Source organism: Rattus norvegicus, chromosome 8 (assembly GCF_036323735.1).
Source record: "Rattus norvegicus strain BN/NHsdMcwi chromosome 8, GRCr8, whole genome shotgun sequence".
NCBI classification, from domain to species: domain Eukaryota; kingdom Metazoa; phylum Chordata; class Mammalia; order Rodentia; family Muridae; genus Rattus; species Rattus norvegicus.
In genome coordinates, this window is record NC_086026.1 from 131566282 (window position 1) to 131585360 (window position 19079).

General features: G+C 45.4%; 1 protein-coding gene across 1 annotated transcript in view; it reads left to right on the forward strand.

Annotated features, from left to right (window-relative positions):
• The first annotated feature begins 605 nt into the window (after nt 1-605).
• Tgm4 (transglutaminase 4) overlaps nt 606-19079 on the forward strand; it is a 37034-nt gene continuing 18560 nt past the window's right edge. The window contains exons 1-3 of the mRNA NM_022713.2: nt 606-683; nt 15635-15808; nt 16759-16856. Of these exons, the coding sequence (NP_073204.2) occupies nt 668-683; nt 15635-15808; nt 16759-16856 (288 nt within the window). The 5' untranslated portion in view covers nt 606-667. The remainder of the gene's footprint in view (nt 684-15634; nt 15809-16758; nt 16857-19079) is intronic.

Genomic DNA, 19079 nt, shown 5'->3' on the forward strand with positions numbered 1-19079 from the left:
TGCCTTTCCCTGCAGACTGAAAGGGAGGAACTGCTGCTCCACTGTGGAAAGGATGGCTGACTGCCTCATGAGGATACCAAAGCCTCCTGCACCTACATCCTCACTGCAGACCCAGAACACGTTGATGTGTGCCACTGGTGTAACGCTTACACACGCTCTCAGTGGACACAGCACATCTGCCAAAGTCGAAAGAGTGGTGGTTGGTATTTGGGCACACTGGAAAAATCCTGGATCATGTGTGTGCATTATACGTTCAAAATATGAACAAAAATTAAAACATTAGCCGTCCTTTGTTTTAAAAAGTAATAATAAAGCTGATAAAGTAAAGATCTTCCCAGCTTCTCTGGGGGGGGTCACAGGATCCTGGCTTTCGGCGACTTGTTCCTGGGGGTCACAGAAGATATATGGCGCCATTCTCTGTGTTCCTTCCTTGAAGTAGGCTCATCTTGTCTCCAGTATTTCCTCCTAGGGCTGATATGAAAGATGATTAAGGTTTTGTGTCTGATCGATATGGTCCCCAAGCCTCGCCCCTTGGCAGCCACTGCAGGGATACGCCTAACCCAGGGGCATATAAAAAAGGGTCCACGTCCTGCTCTGAGAGTGACTCTGGCAGCGCCGCTGGCATCAGACTGGAGACTTGACAGGGTTGGAGAGAGGCAGCAGGACCATGGACTCCAGGAACAGTAAGTGGATAGAACTTGCACAGTGGCCTCTCGGCCTCCTGGGTACCGGCTGTTCTCCAGCCCTCTGCTCCAGCCACTTGCCTCAAGGCATGGTGCCTGGGCCATTGTCCTCCCACCTAATCCATGGCTTATTCATTGGAGAAAACCAAACTTTCAGACACACAGGAATTCTGAAGTTCCCCCAAACACTTGGGAGAATAAGAAGAATGCCTGTCCGTCTGCTTTTCGCTTGCACTCCCCCACGCTGGTCCCGTTTGGTTTTCCTGTGGGCCAGTTAGTGCTCTCTGCAGTGCTGCACCACACATCATGCAGACTTGTTCTGGACGCAGAGCCAGGGGTCAGGCGAGGAATGACTGCTTTGGAGTTCTGCAAAGGGGTGCAGTCTGAGTGAGACTGAATGAAAAACATGACTCTTCGTAGCGCCTAGGCCTCAGAGACTCTTCAGATGGCTGAGTGCTTATCCTCATTCAAAGAAAGAATACAACAGGGCCTGGGGCCTGGTAAAGGCTGTGTGTCTTTGGGGTTTCACAGCCATAATAAAAAGACAAGTGTATGACAGTGCTTTGCAAGTGACTAAGGACAACTGTACTGGCTTGTTTTACGTCAACTTGACACAGGCTGGATTCATCTGAAAGGAGGAAACCACAAGTGAGAAAATGTCCCTATCAGATCAGGCAGTAGGCGAGACCGTAGGGCATTTTCTTAATTAGTGATTAATGGGGAGAGCCCAGCCCGTTGTGGGTGGGGCTCTCCATCATCAGGCAGTCCTGGGGTCTATAAGAAATCAGGCTGAGCAAGCCTTGAGGAACAAGCCAGTAAGCAGCACCCCTCCACAGCCTCTGCATCAGCTCCTGCCTCCAGGTTCCTGCTGGGTTTGAGTTCCTGCCTTGGTTTCCCTTAATAGATTATGACTGGGGATATATAAACCAAATAAACCCTTTCCTCTGAAAGCTGCTTTGGTCATGGTGTTTCGTCACAGCAGTAGGAACCCTAACTAAGGGACGGGAGAGATGGCTCAGCGGTTAAGAGCACTGACTGCTCTTTCAGGGGATCCCAGCACCCACATGGCAGCTCACCACTGCCTGTGACTCCAGCTCCAGGGGATCAGACAACCCTCACAGATATATGTACAGGCAAAACACAAATACACACGAAATAAAAGAAATAAGTAAATCATAAAAGAGAAACCTTAACTGAAACAACTGGGGAAAAGGTGGGGTTTCCTGGTCTAGCCAGCACGTTGAGGGGGAGAAACCCTCAGGAAAATGGCAAAAGACTACGAGCTCAGTGATGGAGCATTGTGAGGAGGGCCTAACACACTTGACATGTCCTCTCTGATGACTGAGGACTTTCAGAGTGGCGGGAGAATGAGTCATTTCCCTAGGAGCTGCAACAACGAAATCATTAACAGTAACAAGTAATAACTGGTCACTGCAAAAATTAGCGCTCTCCCACCCCTGGCTCCAATCCCTTCTCCGGAGGCAGGCAGTAGATCGTCTCAGCAGTTGCATCTGCCATGGACGAACGCTTACTTGTCACAGTAAGAGGAGGCTTCTCCTCCGGTTCTCTCAATCCTCTTTCTAGAGCTTTCCAGACACTTCCCTTCTCGGCACCCCAGTAGATTTTGTCCTCTAGGTGCTGCTGTCTTTGCGGATGGCGGCGTGTGCGAACTGAGGCTGCGTCTCTTCCAGAGCTCCTGCTCTTCCCGCGCCTTGGACCCTTTCACCCATCCTCTAACTCACTTCCGTGTTGACTTGCATTTCTGGAGATTGAGTTACATTTCCTGGATGACAGTTCTCCTCCATCTTGTTCGCTGGGTTTTTAAGAGAGAGAGAGAAAGGGGGGGAGGGGGAGAGGGAGAGGGGAGAGGATTATTACGCACGTGTGGAAGTCAGGCAACTTATAGGAGTCTGTTCTCTCTGTCCACCGTGTGGGTCCAATGGGCCCTCAGGTTGAACTTCAGGTCATCAGCCTTGGCAGCAAGGCCCTTTACCCACTGAGCCATCTTGCGAGCTCTTCACTCTTTTTTGTTTTGTTTTTGACATTTTTATTTCTTTTATTTTCGTGTGTGCCTGGTGCCCATAGAAGGCAAAAGAGTATGTTGGATTCCCTGGAACTGGAGTTATAGGCAGTTGTGAGTTGCCATGTGGGTGTAGGGAGTTAAACCCTGGTCTACAACAGTAGTCAGAGCTCTTAACTGAGCCGTCTCTTCATCTCACTTCACTGTATATTTAATTGCAAGAACTACTTCTGTTTTTAGAATTTATCTTAAATATGTCTGGTAAATATTTTTTAGGTTATTTTTGTTGTCGTTGTTGTTTTAAAACTTTTTATTTTATATGTATGGGTGTTTTCCCTGAATGTATGTCTTGGTATACCTGGTGCCCCAGGAGGCCAGAAGAGGGCATCTGATCCCCTAGGACTGGAATTACAGATGGTTGTGAACGTCCATGTTGGTGCTGGGAATCGAACTGGAGTCCTTGGAAGAGTAAGAAGTGCTCTGAATCACTGAGCCATGTCTGTGACTCCTCCTTCCACAGCCTTTTTAAATTCCTTATGTTCCTAGTGGTTTTTGACTTAGATATGTCATAGTCCAAAGCCTCTAACACACTTTCTTTTGGAGTGGATATGGGGGTGGGACAATTTGAGAATCTATAGCCCTGGTCTGGAACTCACTTTGGTGACCCTCCTGAGGTTGGGGGTAGGGGGTGGGGATTACTACGTGAACTGCTATGCCTGCTTTAATCTTTGATTTCTTTGGAGAGAATAATTTGACCCTTTCTGTGGAAATCCTGTAAAACCCTGGCTGAAAATGAGTTCCTTTGATGAAGATTGACATTTTTTGCTCTAAATCAGTGACAACTCTTTGGCCTATGTGCCCAGGACAACAGTTTACACTCCCGATTTGAAGAGGTCCCAGCCCTCTCTCTGCAAGAAGAGGTAAGATTCGGAGAGCTTAAAAAACGTCTCTATTCCGGCTGGGGATTTAGCTCAGTGGTAGAGCGCTTACCTAGGAAGCGCAAGGCCCTGGGTTCGGTCCCCAGCTCCGAAAAAAAGAACCAAAAAAAAAAAAAAAAGTCTCTATTCCATGGAACTTCTGCGCCCACAGCAGTTCTATACAAATTCTAGGTATGCCCGGTGGCAACAGCTGGCGGTGGAGCCTCAGAGGGTCCCTGAGCATGGTGTCTTAGTTGGGACTTCTGTCTCTGTGACAAAATACCACGACTGAAAGCAGCTTAGGAAGAAAGGTGTTTATTTCAGCCTACAGCTCTCAAGACACACTCAGAGAAGTCAGTGCAGGGTCCTGGAGACAGGAGCTGATGCAGAGGCCATGGAGGGGTTCTACTTACCAGCCTGCTCCTTGTGGCTTATTCCTACTGCCTTCTAGCACCTAAGACCAGAAGCCCAGGGGAATCACTGCCCATAGTTAGTGGGGATCTCCCACATCAGCCTTGATCAGGAGAGCAACATATGTAGGATTTGCTCACGACCCTCTGAGCTTCAAAGGACTTAACAAATCTGCTTCTCTGTCTACCATCCATAGCATGCATGGTTTGTTCTAGGCTCAGGCCAGTTCCACTCCACAGCCATTGCTGTTTTGGGTGGCTCTCCCATGTGCTGACATCTCCAAAATGCTCTGGTGTCCAGTGCAACTGAGATGAACTTTCACCAATAACCTCTCCTGGGCTCTCTTCATGGAGTCTAACTCTGCCACATGACCCAAACCTCAGCTTCTCCCCATGACCTCTTCAATTCTGGGTTTTTCACTGCTACTGAGACTACATCGTCACCAGTGGCCTGTCCTGGCCTTCTGCAGTGGCATACCTCAGCTGACCTCTGTGACCCTTTCATACCTTCAAAACCAGTACCACCCGGGAGGCTCTTGAACTGTCAGACTCAAACGCCAGCATGAGATGCAGCTTTCACCCGCTCTGGGCCACAGACCCTGTGTACTGACCCTGAGGAAATATTCCCAGGTGTGTTGTCCTTAGTGATGCTGGCCCCTTCTTTATCTCTGATAGTCTCTTACCTCCAGCTAACCAACATCGATTATCCCAGTAAAACAAAAGTTTTACTTCACTGCTTCTGATCTCTGGTTAATCTTCAGCCCCAGGTGACCGGAACCATAGATTCTTAATTCTGAATATCAAATGGCCTCCACAGTATCTCTACTGCCTTCTAAAACTTTACAAGCCAGGCCTCCGTCATCTGCAATTTTCTTGGCATTATCCCGCAAGTTCTTACAACAGCTCCTCAAGCTGTTTGGACACTCAACTGCTTTTCTAGCCCAAACCTCCAATGTCCCCCCACAATGATTCCAGAAGCATGCCAATTAATCTCTGTCCCAGCAATGCCAAACTCCCAGTACCAATTTCTGTCTTTGTTATGGATTCTATTGCTGTGATAAAACACCATGACCACAAGCAATGTGTGGGGAGGAGGCTGCTTATTTTAGCTTACAACCCTCAGGTCACAGTCCTATCACACAAGGGAAGTCAGGGGCCATGAAGGAGTGCTGTTTAATTGACTTGCTTCCCGTGGCATGCCCAGCCTGCCTTCTTTTTTTTTTATTTTTTATTTTTTATTTTTTTTATTAACTTGAGTATTTCTTATATACATTTCAAGTGTTATTCCCTTTCCCGGTTTCCGGGCAAACATCCCCCTCCCCCCTCCCCTTCCTTATGGGTGTTCCCCTCCCAACCCTCCCCCCCATTGCCGCCCTCCCCCCATAGTCTAGTTCACTGGGGGTTCAGTCTTAGCAGGACCCAGGGCTTCCCCTTCCACTGGTGCTCTTACTAGGATATTCATTGCTACCTATGGGGTCAGAGTCCAGGGTCAGTCCATGTATAGTCTTTAGATAGTGGCTTAGTCCCTGGAAGCTCTGGTTGCTTGACATTGTTGTACTTTTGGGGTCTCGAGCCCCTTCAAGCTCTTCCAGTTCTTTCTCTGATTCCTTCAACGGGGGACCTATTCTCAGTTCAGTGGTTTGCTGCTGGCATTCGCCTCTGTATTTGCTGTATTCTGGCTGTGTCTCTCAGGAGCGATCTACATCCGGCTCCTGTCGGTCTGCACTTCTTTGCTTCATCCATCTTGTCTAATTGGGTGGCTGTATATGTATGGGCCACATGTGGGGCAGGCTCTGAATGGGTGTTCCTTCAGTCTCTGTTTTAATCTTTGCCTCTCCCTTCCCTGCCAAGGGTATTCTTTTTCCTCATTTAAAGAAGGAGTGAAGCATTCACATTTTGATCATCCGTCTTGAGTTTCCTTTGTTCTAGGGATCTAGGGTAATTCAAGCATTTGGGCTAATAGCCACTTATCAATGAGTGCATACCATGTATGTCTTTCTGTGATTGGGTTAGCTCACTCAGGATGATATTTTCCAGTTCCAACCACTTGCCTACGAATTTCATAAAGTCGTTGTTTTTGATAGCTGAGTAATATTCCATTATGTAGATGTACCACATTTTCTGTATCCATTCCTCTGTTGAAGGCCATCTGGGTTCTTTCCAGTTTCTGGCTATTATAAATAAGGCTGCGATGAACATAGTGGAGCCCGTGTCTCTTTTATATGTTGAGGCATCTTTTGGGTATATGCCCAAGAGAGGTATAGCTGGATCCTCAGGCAGTTCAATGTCCAATTTTCTGAGGAACCTCCAGACTGATTTCCAGAATGGTTTTACCAGTCTGCAATCCCACCAACAATGGAGGAGTGTTCCTCTTTCTCCACATCCTCGCCAGCATCTGCTGTCACCTGAGTTTTTGATCTTAGCCATTCTCACTGGTGTGAGGTGAAATCTCAGGGTTGTTTTGATTTGCATTTCCCTTATGACTAAAGATGTTGAACATTTCTTTAGGTGTTTCTCAGCCATTCGGCATTCCTCAGTTGTGAATTCTTTGTTTAGCTCTGAACCCCATTTTTTAATAGGGTTATTTGTTTCCCTGCGGTCTAACTTCTTGAGTTCTTTGTATATTTTGGATATAAGGCCTCTATCTGTTGTAGGATTGGTAAAGATCTTTTCCCAATCTGTTGGTTGCCGTTTTGTCCTAACCACAGTGTCCTTTGCCTTACAGAAGCTTTGCAGTTTTATGAGGTCCCATTTGTCGATTCTTGATCTTAGAGCGTAAGCCATTGGTGTTTTGTTCAGGAAATTTTTTCCAGTGCCCATGTGTTCCAGATGCTTCCCTAGTTTTTCTTCTATTAGTTTGAGTGTGTCTGGTTTGATGTGGAGGTCCTTGATCCACTTGGACTTAAGCTTTGTACAGGGTGATAAGCATGGATCGATCTGATTTCTTCTACATGTTGACCTCCAGTTGAACCAGCACCATTTGTTGAAAATGCTATCTTTTTTCCATTGGATGGTTTTGGCTCCTTTGTCAAAAATCAAGTGACCATAGGTGTGTGGGTTCATTTCTGGGTCTTCAATTCTATTCCATTGGTCTATCTGTCTGTCTCTGTACCAATACCATGCAGTTTTTATCACTATTTCTCTGTAATACTGCTTGAGTTCAGGGATAGTGATTCCCCCTGAAGTCCTTTTATTGTTGAGGATAGCTTTAGCTATCCTGGGTTTTTTGTTATTCCAGATGAATTTGCAAATTGTTCTGTCTAACTCTTTGAAGAATTGGATTGGTATTTTGATGGGGATTGCATTGAATCTGTAGATTGCTTTTGGTAAAATGGCCATTTTTACTATATTAATCCTGCCAATCCATGAGCATGGGAGATCTTTCCATCTTCTGAGGTCTTCTTCAATTTCTTTCCTCAGTGTCTTGAAGTTCTTATTGTACAGATCTTTTACTTGCTTGGTTAAAGTCACACCGAGGTACTTTATATTATTTGGGTCTATTATGAAGGGTGTCGTTTCCCTAATTTCTTTCTCGGCTTGTTTCTCTTTTGTATAGAGGAAGGCAACTGATTTATTTGAGTTAATTTTATACCCAGCCACTTTGCTGAAGTTGTTTATCAGCTTTAGTAGTTCTCTGGTGGAACTTTTGGGATCACTTAAATATACTATCATGTCATCTGCAAATAGTGATATTTTGACCTCTTCTTTTCCGATCTGTATCCCTTTGATCTCCTTTTGTTGTCTGATTGCTCTGGCTAGAACTTCAAGAACTATATTGAATAAGTAGGGAGAGAGTGGGCAGCCTTGTCTAGTCCCTGATTTTAGTGGGATTGCTTCAAGTTTCTCTCCATTTAGTTTAATGTTAGCAACTGGTTTGCTGTATATGGCTTTTACTATGTTTAGGTATGGGCCTTGAATTCCTATTCTTTCCAGGACTTTTATCATGAAGGGGTGTTGAATTTTGTCAAATGCTTTCTCAGCATCTAATGATATGATCATGTGGTTCTGTTCTTTCAGTTTGTTTATATAATGGATCACGTTGATGGTTTTCCGTATATTAAACCATCCCTGCATGCCTGGGATGAAGCCTACTTGATCATGGTGGATGATTGTTTTGATGTGCTCTTGAATTCGGTTTGCCAGAATTTTATTGAGTATTTTTGCGTCGATATTCATAAGGGAAATTGGTCTGAAGTTCTCTTTCTTTGTTGTGTCTTTGTGTGGTTTAGGTATAAGAGTAATTGTGGCTTCGTAGAAGGAATTCGGTAGTGATCCATCTGTTTCAATTTTGTGGAATAGTTTGGATAATATTGGTATGAGGTCTTCTATGAAGGTTTGATAGAATTCTGCACTAAACCTATCTGGACCTGGGCTCTTTTTGGTTGGGAGACCTTTAATGACTGCTTCTATTTCCTTAGGAGTTATGGGGTTGTTTAACTGGTTTATCTGTTCCTGATTTAACTTCGATACCTGGTATCTGTCTAGGAAATTGTCCATTTCCTGAAGATTTTCAAGTTTTGTTGAATATAGGTTTTTATAGTAAGATCTGATGATTTTTTGAATTTCCTCTGAATCTGTAGTTATGTCTCCCTTTTCATTTCTGATTTTGTTAATTTGGACACACTCTCTGTGTCCTCTCGTTAGTCTGGCTAAGGGTTTATCTATCTTGTTGATTTTCTCAAAGAACCAACTTTTGGTTCTGTTGATTCTTTCTATGGTCCTTTTTGTTTCTACTTGGTTGATTTCAGCTCTGAGTTTGATTATTTCCTGCCTTCTACTCCTCCTGGGTGTATTTGCTTCTTTTTGTTCTAGATCTTTTAGGTGTGCTGTCAAGCTGCTAACATGTGCTCTTTCCTGTTTCTTTCTGCAGGCACTCAGCGCTATGAGTTTTCCTCTTAGCACAGCTTTCATTGTGTCCCATAAGTTTGGGTATGTTGTACCTTCATTTTCATTAAATTCTAAAAAGTTTTAAATTTCTTTCTTTATTTCTTCCTTGACCAGGTTATCATTGAGTAGAGCATTGTTCAATTTCCACGTATATGTGGGCATTCTTCCCTTATTGTTATTGAAGACCAGTTTTAGGCCGTGGTGGTCCGATAGCACGCATGGGATTATTTCTATCTTTCTGTACCTGTTGAGGCCCGTTTTTTGACCAATTATATGGTCAATTTTGGAGAAAGTACCATGAGGAGCTGAGAAGAAGGTATATCCTTTTGCTTTAGGATAGAATGTCCTATAAATATCCGTTAAGTCCATTTGGCTCATGACTTCTCTTAGTCTGTCGACATCACTGTTTAATTTCTGTTTCCATGATCTGTCCATTGATGAGAGTGGGGTGTTGAAATCTCCCACTATTATTGTGTGAGGTGCAATGTGTGTTTTGAGCTTTAGTAAGGTTTCTTTTATGTATGTAGGTGCCCTTGTATTTGGGGCATAGATATTTAGGATTGAGAGTTCATCTTGGTGGATTTTTCCTTTGATGAATATGAAGTGTCCTTCCTTATCTTTTTTGATGACTTTTAGTTGGAAATTGATTTTATTTGATATTAGAATGGCTACTCCAGCTTGCTTCTTCTGACCATTTGCTTGGAAAGTTGTTTTCCAGCCTTTCACTCTGAGGTAGTGTCTGTCTTTGTCTCTGAGGTGTGTTTCCTGTAGGCAGCAGAATGCAGGGTCCTCGTTGTGTATCCAGTTTGTTAATCTATGTCTTTTTATTGGGGAGTTGAGGCCATTGATATTGAGAGATATTAAGGAATAGTGATTATTGCTTCCCGTTATATTCATATTTGGATGTGAGGTTATGTTTGTGTGCTTTCATTCTCTTTGTTTTGTTGCCAAGACGATTAGTTTCTTGCTTCTTCTAGGGTATAGCTTGCCTCCTTATGTTGGGCTTTACCATTTATTATCCTTTGTAGTGCTGGATTTGTAGAAAGATATTGTGTAAATTTGGTTTTGTCATGGAATATCTTGGTTTTTCCATCAATGTTAATTGAGAGTTTTGCTGGATACAGTAACCTGGGCTGGCATTTGTGTTCTCTTAGGGTCTGTATGACATCAGTCCAGGATCTTCTGGCCTTCATAGTTTCTGGCGAAAAGTCTGGTGTGATTCTGATAGGTCTGCCTTTATATGTTACTTGACCTTTTTCCCTTACTGCTTTTAATATTCTTTCTTTATTTTGTGCATTTGGTGTTTTGACTAATATGTGATGGGAGGAGTTTCTTTTCTGGTCCAATCTATTTGGAGTTCTGTAGGCTTCTTGTATGCTTATGGGCATCTCTTTCTTTAGGATAGGGAAGTTTTCTTCTATGATTTTGTTGAAGATATTTACTGGTCCTTTGAGCTGGGAGTCTTCACTCTCTTCTATACCTATTATCCTTAGGTTTGATCTTCTCATTGAGTCCTGGATTTCCTGTATGTTTTGGACCAGTAGCTTTTTCCGCTTTACATTATCTTTGACAGTTGAGTCAATGATTTCTATGGAATCTTCTGCTCCTGAGATTCTCTCTTCCATCTCTTGTATTCTGTTGGTGAAGCTTGTATCTACAGCTCCTTGTCTCTTCTTTTGGTTTTCTATATCCAGGGTTGTTTCCATGTGTTCTTTCTTGATTGCTTCTATTTCCATTTTTAATTCCTTCAACTGTTTGATTGTGTTTTCCTGGAATTCTTTCAGGGATTTTTGTGTCTCCTCTCTATGGGCTTCTACTTGTTTATTTATGTTTTCCTGGAATTCTTTCAGGGATTTTTGTGTCTCCTCTCTATGGGCTTCTACTTGTTTATTTATGTTTTCCTGGAATTCTTTCAGGCATTTTTGCGATTCCTCTCTGTAGGCTTCTATTTGTTCTCTAAGGGAGTTCTTCACGTCTTTCTTGAAGTCCTCCAGCATCATGATCAAAAATGATTTTGAAACTAGATCTTGCTTTTCTGGTGTGTTTGGATATTCCATGTTTGTTTTGATGGGAGAATTGGGCTCCGATGGTGCCATGTAGTCTTGGTTTCTGTTCTTGGGTTCCTGCGCTTGCCTCTCGCCATCAGATTATCTCTAGTGTTACTTTGTTCTGCTATTTCTGACAGTGGCTAGACTGTCCTATAAGCCTGTGTGTCAGGAGTGCTGTAGACCTGTTTTCCTCTCTTTCAGTCAGTTATGGGGACAGAGTGTTCTGCTTTCGGGCGTGTAGTTTTTCCTCTCTACAGGTCTTCAGCTGTTCCTGTGGGCCTGTGTCTTGAGTTCACCAGGCAGCTTTCTTGCAGCAGAAAAGTTGGTCTTACCTGTGGTCCCGAGGCTCAAGTTCGCTCGTGGGGTGCTGCCCACGGGCTCTCTGCAGCGGCAGCAACCAGGAAGACCTGTGCCGCCCCTTCCGGGAGGTTCAGTGCACCAGGGTTCCAGATGGTCTTTGGCTTTTTCCTCTGGTGTCCGAGATGTGTGTGCAGAGAGCAGTCTCTTCTGGTTTCCCAGGCGTGTCTGCCTCTCTGAGGGTTTAGCTCTCCCTCCCACGGGATTTGGGTGCAGAGAACTGTTTATCCGGTCTGTTTCCTTCAGGTTCCGGCGGTGTCTCAGGCAGGGGTCCTTCCGCTCCTGGGCCCTCCCCCACGGGAGCCCAGAGGCCTTATACAGTTTCCTCTTGGGCCAGGGATGTGGGCAGGGGTGAGCAGTGTTGGTGGTCTCTTCCGCTCTGCAGCCTCAGGAGTGCCCACCTGACCAGGCGGTTGGGTCTCTCCAGCCTGCCTTCTTATAAAACCTAGGACCACCAACCCAGGGACGTTACTATTCCCAGTGAGCTGAGACCTTTCGCATCAATTGTCAAAGAAAATTCATAAGCCAACATGGGGGGGGGGCATTTCTCAATTGAGGTTCAATCTTCTGAAAATGACTCTAATGTGTGTCAAATAGACATAAATAGCACACAGGATGTCAAATAGTTATACTCATGTCTGTTACTTCTTGTGGCACAAGGTGCAATAAACAGTCACCAAAGGGAGAAAAGGCATGTGATAATACCAGAAATTTGGTCAGTGGGGTCATACAATCTATGTCCCATTACTCCCATGACATGTGATCAAAGTTACCTGTTAGGATGCTCACTAGGGACCCAATGCCTTGAGATTTTACTGGGGTTAGTCATGTAGCCACCACAGAGCATGTGGTAGATCTTAGATTTCTAGAAAGAAATCGTATATGTTTGTGCAAACTAGGTAATGTGCACCCTGGGGTTCTCTAGGAACAGAACCAGTGTAATGAATGGATTCTAAAAGGGTATTTATTACATTGGCTTGCATAGTTCCACCACAGCTATCTTAACATTGGAGAGTTGGAAACCCAATAGCCACTCAGTTCAGGAGTCTAGATGCCTCCTCATTCCAGGCTAGCACTTGACGTCTGGAGGATTCCCAGATGGCTGTTGGTTCTGTTGCCAGCCTAGAATGGTGGCGGCGGCAGCTTGAAATTGTCTACAGCATAGATGAGTTTGTCAGCATGGCCTGAAAGTAAGCAGTTTTCCCTGGGACCTGCTTCTATCTGGCTGCCATTGAAAGGTGCCGTCCACATTTAGAGTGGGTTTTCTCATCTCAAATAATACAATTAAAAGAAAACTTTACAGGTATGTAACATTATGACCAGCACATTATCTCTTAGTTCATTCCAGATCCAGTCAAGTTGACAATTAAGATTAACCTCATGACATCCAAGTCCCCAGAGGCCAACCTTACATGCAGGCCTTACCAAGGAACACAACTCCAGCCTGCTGGAGTGACTCTTTTTTATGGCCCACCTCCTGGGATCTTGGCCATGAATTCCACATAGCAAAATTGCCATCGGGAGGATCCTCACTGCTGTGCCTGCAGTGAGTCCCAAGTTCAGGAAGCAAACTTTATCAGCCATAGGAGTCTGTCTTGGAATGCCTCTCTCAGCTTACACAGGAACTTGAGGGATCAAAAGCAGCACAGCTCAACTCTGGCCAGTGAATGGAAACCTACCTGAGAGCCACCAGGGAGGACCCATCTTGACAGGGAGAAGGTACATGCTGAAGACAGCCCATGGTCAAGTTCCTCTCTGGGCACAGAAACTGGGCAGTTCAAGTGTGTAGGGTTTTGTTTAGCATGTGGTTCCAGAGTGACTGCCAGAGTAGCCAGTCACAAAGTTCAGCACCACCTCGATGCAGACAACATTGAGGTCCAGTGAGCTACCAAGAGAACCTGGACGTTGTGGATATAGTCTGCATCCCCTTTCCACAGAGCCCTGTCTCTAGGTTGCTTCTGCAAAGAAGCTCAACTGATTGAGGAAATGACAAGCCCTTTCTCTGTGTAGTCTCACCCTCAGAAGGCTGACCCCATGCATCAGCCCAAACAGAACCACTTGTGCATGGAGGGCTTCTGCCAACTGAGCCTGCCTCTCCTGGGAAATGTACCATTGAAGACCAGATAGCTAGCTCTGTCTCATCTGTCTTCAAAAGCATCCTTGTAAGACCCCATTTCCCTAGCAGCTGGAACAATCAGCTGTGAGAGCCACGACCTTTTGCAGTGGAAGAAATTCAGTTACCAGCTGTACCTCTGAACGCTGCAGAACATTCATCCCATATGCTAGGAGCCCTTTGGAGCTGGAAAACCCCCGTACCTTGGGGGCATTTCATCTCACCAGGCAACTGCAGTTTAACCCAGTACATCCCAAGGGGTTCTGGATCCACAGAAGCAATGATTCTAGAGAGGCCACTTCTCATCACCTGGGTGGCTTGGTAATCCAGGCTCTCTTAGACATCTAGGACACTGCTGTCTTCCTTTAACAGTCACTGGGAGGCAGCCATTCTCCCACTTAACCTCAGGTCCATGTGATCCACCTGGTTCCCTCACTTCAATTTGGAAGTGCATCTCAATAGGTTTGATAACTCAACTCTGTGCTTCCAAAATGTGTCATGGCAGCATGGCACATTGAAACTGAGAACTAAGCCTCCATCTAGTCCCAGCTGATACACGACAGCACAACTCCCACACCTAAGACTGGGGGATCACTGAGGGAGAGGGATTGTTAAGATTCTAAGAGCCAGAGGAGCAAAAGTTAGCTGTGAGGTTGGGTTTCCTAGACCCGTGAAGTCTCAGCAGTGTGACTGCCTAAACGTGACTTGAACAAGAATCCCATGAAGAGCCATGTCCATGTGGACAGAGAGAAGCTCACAAGGCCTCAACGACGTATGAAGAACTGCAGGCAACTGGAGTGCAGGAGAAATAGTCTTCCCCAGGGAAGAGCATAACTATTGTACCAACTGTTCAGCCCTGAAAATATAAACACATGAGTGACACACAGACAGACACACACACACAGATACACACACGCAGACACACACACACAGACACACACATATAGACACACGCAGACACACAGAGACACACAGACACACACACAGACACACACACAGACACACAAAAACACACAAACACACAGACACACAGAGACACACACAGATACACACAGACACACAAACACACAGACACACACAGACACACACACACAGACAAACACTCACACACAGACACACAGAGACACACAGACACACACTCACACACACAGACACACAGAGACACACAGACACAGACACAGACTCACAGGCACACAGAGAGAGAGAGGGAGAGAGAGAGAGAGAGAGAGAGAGAGAGAGAGAGAGAGAGAGAGAAGAGAAGAGAAGAGAAGAGAGGAGAGGAGTCTATTTCCCTCATCAGTTGAGCTCCTTCGCAGAAGAAAACTAGAAAAAGGACTCAATGGAAAGAAGATGCTGGTCCCCTCCACACTACCCTGGTCATCCTCTTTACTGGACCATGGGAGCTCTTGGAGCTGTGTGGATAAAAAGGCTGAGTCTGGCAACTTTATAGTCCACCATTCTCTTTGGGGTGTGAGCTTCCACCTCATGGCATTGGTCTCATTTGCAGCAGACCAACAGCTGGGCTGACAGAGATGGAGAATGAGCAAATGACCTCCACTTCCCGCTAGCATCCAGGAACCAGGCTACAGGCCTGGGAGGGTGAGCAGTAGGGACTCGACCTAACAACTACTGGTAGAAGTGCTTGGCAGGGCTCTGACTCCCATCTGTCAGCTTGGTCCTCCATAATCCTGTGAGGACAGTATGCGCACAGCCAATTTAAAGATAGGAGACTGTCTTAGAGTTTCTGCTGCCGTGAAGAGACGTTATGACCATGGCAACTCTTATAAATGAAAACATTTCCTTGGGGCTGGCTTATGGTTTCAGAGGTTTAGTTCATTATCGTCATGGTGGCATGTGGGCACACATGGTACTGGAGACATTGCTGAGAGTTCTATATCTTCATCCATGGGCAGCAGAAGTGACTGTGTGCAACACTGGGTATAGCTTGAGTATATGAGACTTCAAAGCCCACCGTCATAGTGACACACTTCCTTCAACAAGATCACACCTTCCACTCGTGCGTGCCACTCCCTGTGGGCCAAACATTCAAACATATAATCCATTCCTATTCAAATCACCACAGACACCAAATCTCACATTATCATGGCCCCCGGGGATAGGCCAAAGATACCCCCTTTCCCCTCCCTGAACCGTCTGAGTTAGGAGTCAACTTTGTGTCTTCCCGCTGTGTGCTAACAGTGCTTGTCGTTTACTCTGTGAACTTGGAGAAAAAGCTGAACGCTGCTGCCCACCACACGATTGAGTACCAAACTCAGAAGCTCGTGCTCAGGCGTGGACAGATATTCTCCCTGAAGGTGATGCTAAACAGACCGCTCCAATCTCATGATGAACTGAAGCTGATATTCAATACTGGTGAGGCCCCAGACCCAGGAGCAGAATGGAGGGTGGGACCAAAGGTTTATAAGTGTGCAACAGCCAAGAGTGACTTCGATTCCTAAGCCTTAGCCTCCGCATGCTGAGAATGGTCTGAGATCTGCATTAATCACTGTTGCTGAAGTTGGTAAAATCCTTGGCCAAGCAGTGGAGACAGCCAGGGAAAAGTTAGAGCAGACAGGCCAGTCAGTGAGGGAGCCGTGCTCGAGGGCTCTGGAACATGTCGTAGAGATGAACTGTGGGACCCATTGCTGACACTGTAGCTCTGTGAGCTTGAGGTAAAGCATAATAAACCTGAGGGGTAAGGAGATCGCCTAGTCAGTGCTGTGCCTGTTGCACACGTATAAGGACCTGAGTGTGGGTCCCCAGAACCCATGTGAAAACCAAGAAGTACAGTGCGTATGATGGATCTGTAGATAGGCTGATCCCTAGAACTCACTGACCAGCCAGCTTAGGGTAACCAGTGAGCTCCAAATTGACTGTGAGGGCTTGTTTCAAATAAAAAATATGGGGAATGACTAGGAAAACCCTCAATGTTGACCTCTGGCACACACACACACACACACACACACACACACACACACATACACACGTACACATACCTACACACTGCATTTTGGCAGGAAAATCATTAGTTTAATGCATGTCGTAGCGACTATACTGGGTAGGGCCAAACAGTTTAACACAACAGATAGAGACATGCAAAGGGCCCTAGGGTTATAGGCAAGGAGATAGATGGGGTAACCTTGCCTAATTTGAGCAAACATTGCAACCCAGATAGCCAAGGTGGAGGAAGACCACGAACCCTGTAAAGCAGAGGGACAAACTATCAATCAAGGGCTGCACAGCAGGAGCTAGGAAGGGGTGGTAGGCAAAGATGGCCGTCCTGGGGTTGGTGTCAAGACTCACTTTCCCATTGGTGTTTCCAGGACACAACATGCCATTCTACACTGTGGAGCTTGATCCAATGACATCCTACCGTTCCAAGGGCTGGCAGGTGAAGATTGCTAAACAGTCTGGTGTAGAGGTGAGGACCATAGTATCGGGGTACTATCTGGCGATTTCGAATAGTTCTCTGACTCAACTGAGAATCTATGCCTCTTGCTTACCCATAAGCACACGGTAACTCTGACTACCAGGTGGCTTACATAGCTTGTTCTCATTTATATTCACTGGAGGAACTAAACAGAGGAAAATAAATATGAATAACTCATCAGAGCCAGCGTGGTCCATACCTTTATTTCTGGCACTCTCTGAATACAGAAGCAGGCAGATCTCTGTGAGTTCCTGACCAGCTCCGTTGGTCTGCAGAGTTCCAGGATAAACAGGGTTGTACAGACAGAACCAGACTCAAAGAGAGAGGGTAGAGGGAGGGGAGAGGGGAGACAGAGTCAGAGAGATAGACACGGGAGAGAGGGAAGGTAGGGAGAGACGGAGGGGAGGGAAGGGAGGGAGGGTGGGAGAGAGGGAGATGAGAAGAAAAGAAAAAAAAATAACACTTCTTCCTACAAGCACAGCAGTTCAGTCTTCCCTCGGGGTTTTCTGCTGCATTTAAACTCAAATGCAGATGGAGACACGTGGCTTCTCATCCCCGCTTCTCTTAACAAAACTGAACAACTTTACCGGTGTTCCTTTGTTTAGTGGTTGTCCAAGTGTATGAGCTTGTGACGACTTCTTTGACAGTCTTTGTAAAGCTATCTGTCTGTATTTCCAGTGTTGGAAAGCCACAACCAACTATCACCACCACTAGCTAGATCTCTGAACTAGTTCATGGCTACTTCCTTTAAGACATAGCCTACAGATCCCATTGCTAGGTTAATTCCAAGGTTTAAAAATGGCAATGGTCTTCTAGTTTTCCAAAAACAGAATTTGTAGTTGGCAAATGAGTAAGTGGACCTGATCCTCAGCCCCTCAGTTTCCCCACATCCCTGCACCCCTGATCCTCAGCCCCTCAGTTTCCCCACATCCCTGCACCCCTGATCATTTCCTTCCTTTCCTTCTGGCCAGAACCAAGGCTCCCATTTCAGTTTTGTAGCCAGATTTTGTGTTTTTCAGGTATTCATGATAGCTCTCTAGGAGAAGGCCTTAGGCTCAGTCTCCTTCTCTAAGAACTTCGGTTTTGATTATGGAGCTGGTGGGAATGGCACCTGCAGAGGTGAAACTTGGGTAGGGAATGGGCTAAATTTCTTCACACAAAAGGCACTGTTTAACTCTTTTTTTAATTTAAAATTGTTTCTTTTTTTATAGCACCCATGAAAAAAGCGAATCTTAAATTCCCATGGGAAGGATATATATGTGTGTGTGTGTGTGTGTGTATGTATGCATATGTGTGTATGTGTATGCATATGTATGTATATATATCTCAAATGTGTGTATATGTATGTATATATATCTCAAATGTGTGTATATGTATGTATATGAATATATATATATATATATTGAGAGAGAGAGAGAGAGAGTGTGTGTGGGTGTGTGTGTGTGTGTGTGTGTGTGTATGCCTGTAGTATGTATGTGTGAGCCAAGTGCTCAAGGCACTGGATCCCCTGGAACTGTGTTACAGGCAGTTGTGAGCAGCCTTACTTGGGCACTGGGAGTTGAATTCAGGTCCTCTAAAAAAGCAGTTTGGGTCTTTAACCAAATGAGCCATCTCTCCAACCTGCTGCTTTTTTTCAAAAAACCAAATATGTGAACATCTATGTAGGGCCCTGTGCAGGTCAGGAAGCCTGACTTTACCTATGGCATGGAAGGTTGAACTTACTGTGTTGCTTGGTAATGAGTGATGTTGAGGGACACACGGGAAAGCTCTCACTAGCCCAGAGCTCTGCCACCTGAGTACTGGGGAGGGACTTTGTCCCAGCTTTCCTGTTGGTGCTCAGGAGCACTTTCTCATGCATGGATCAGACCCTAATCAAGACAGCCACATGTCACTATGGGTTGGGGGTGGAGGCTTAATCTCCTTGAGTATGTGTTGCTCATTTAATTCCACAACCACTGTGGACTGGCAAGGGAGTCAGCAAGTTTTTAAGCGAGGTATCCAGTGCACACAAGAAATAAAGAAAGTCACGCCATTCAGCTGTTAGAAGACAGAGCTGGTGTTGAAACTGGCGGCCATTGCTCCTAAAAGACATCTTCTAATAACAAGTATCCTGTAGATTTGGAAGGTCCTGGATTGTGTGTCAATGGTGGGAAAAAAAATCCTTAGTGCTGCTGCTGTAGCACCGTGTATGTTTTACTTTCCTATCCAGCCACT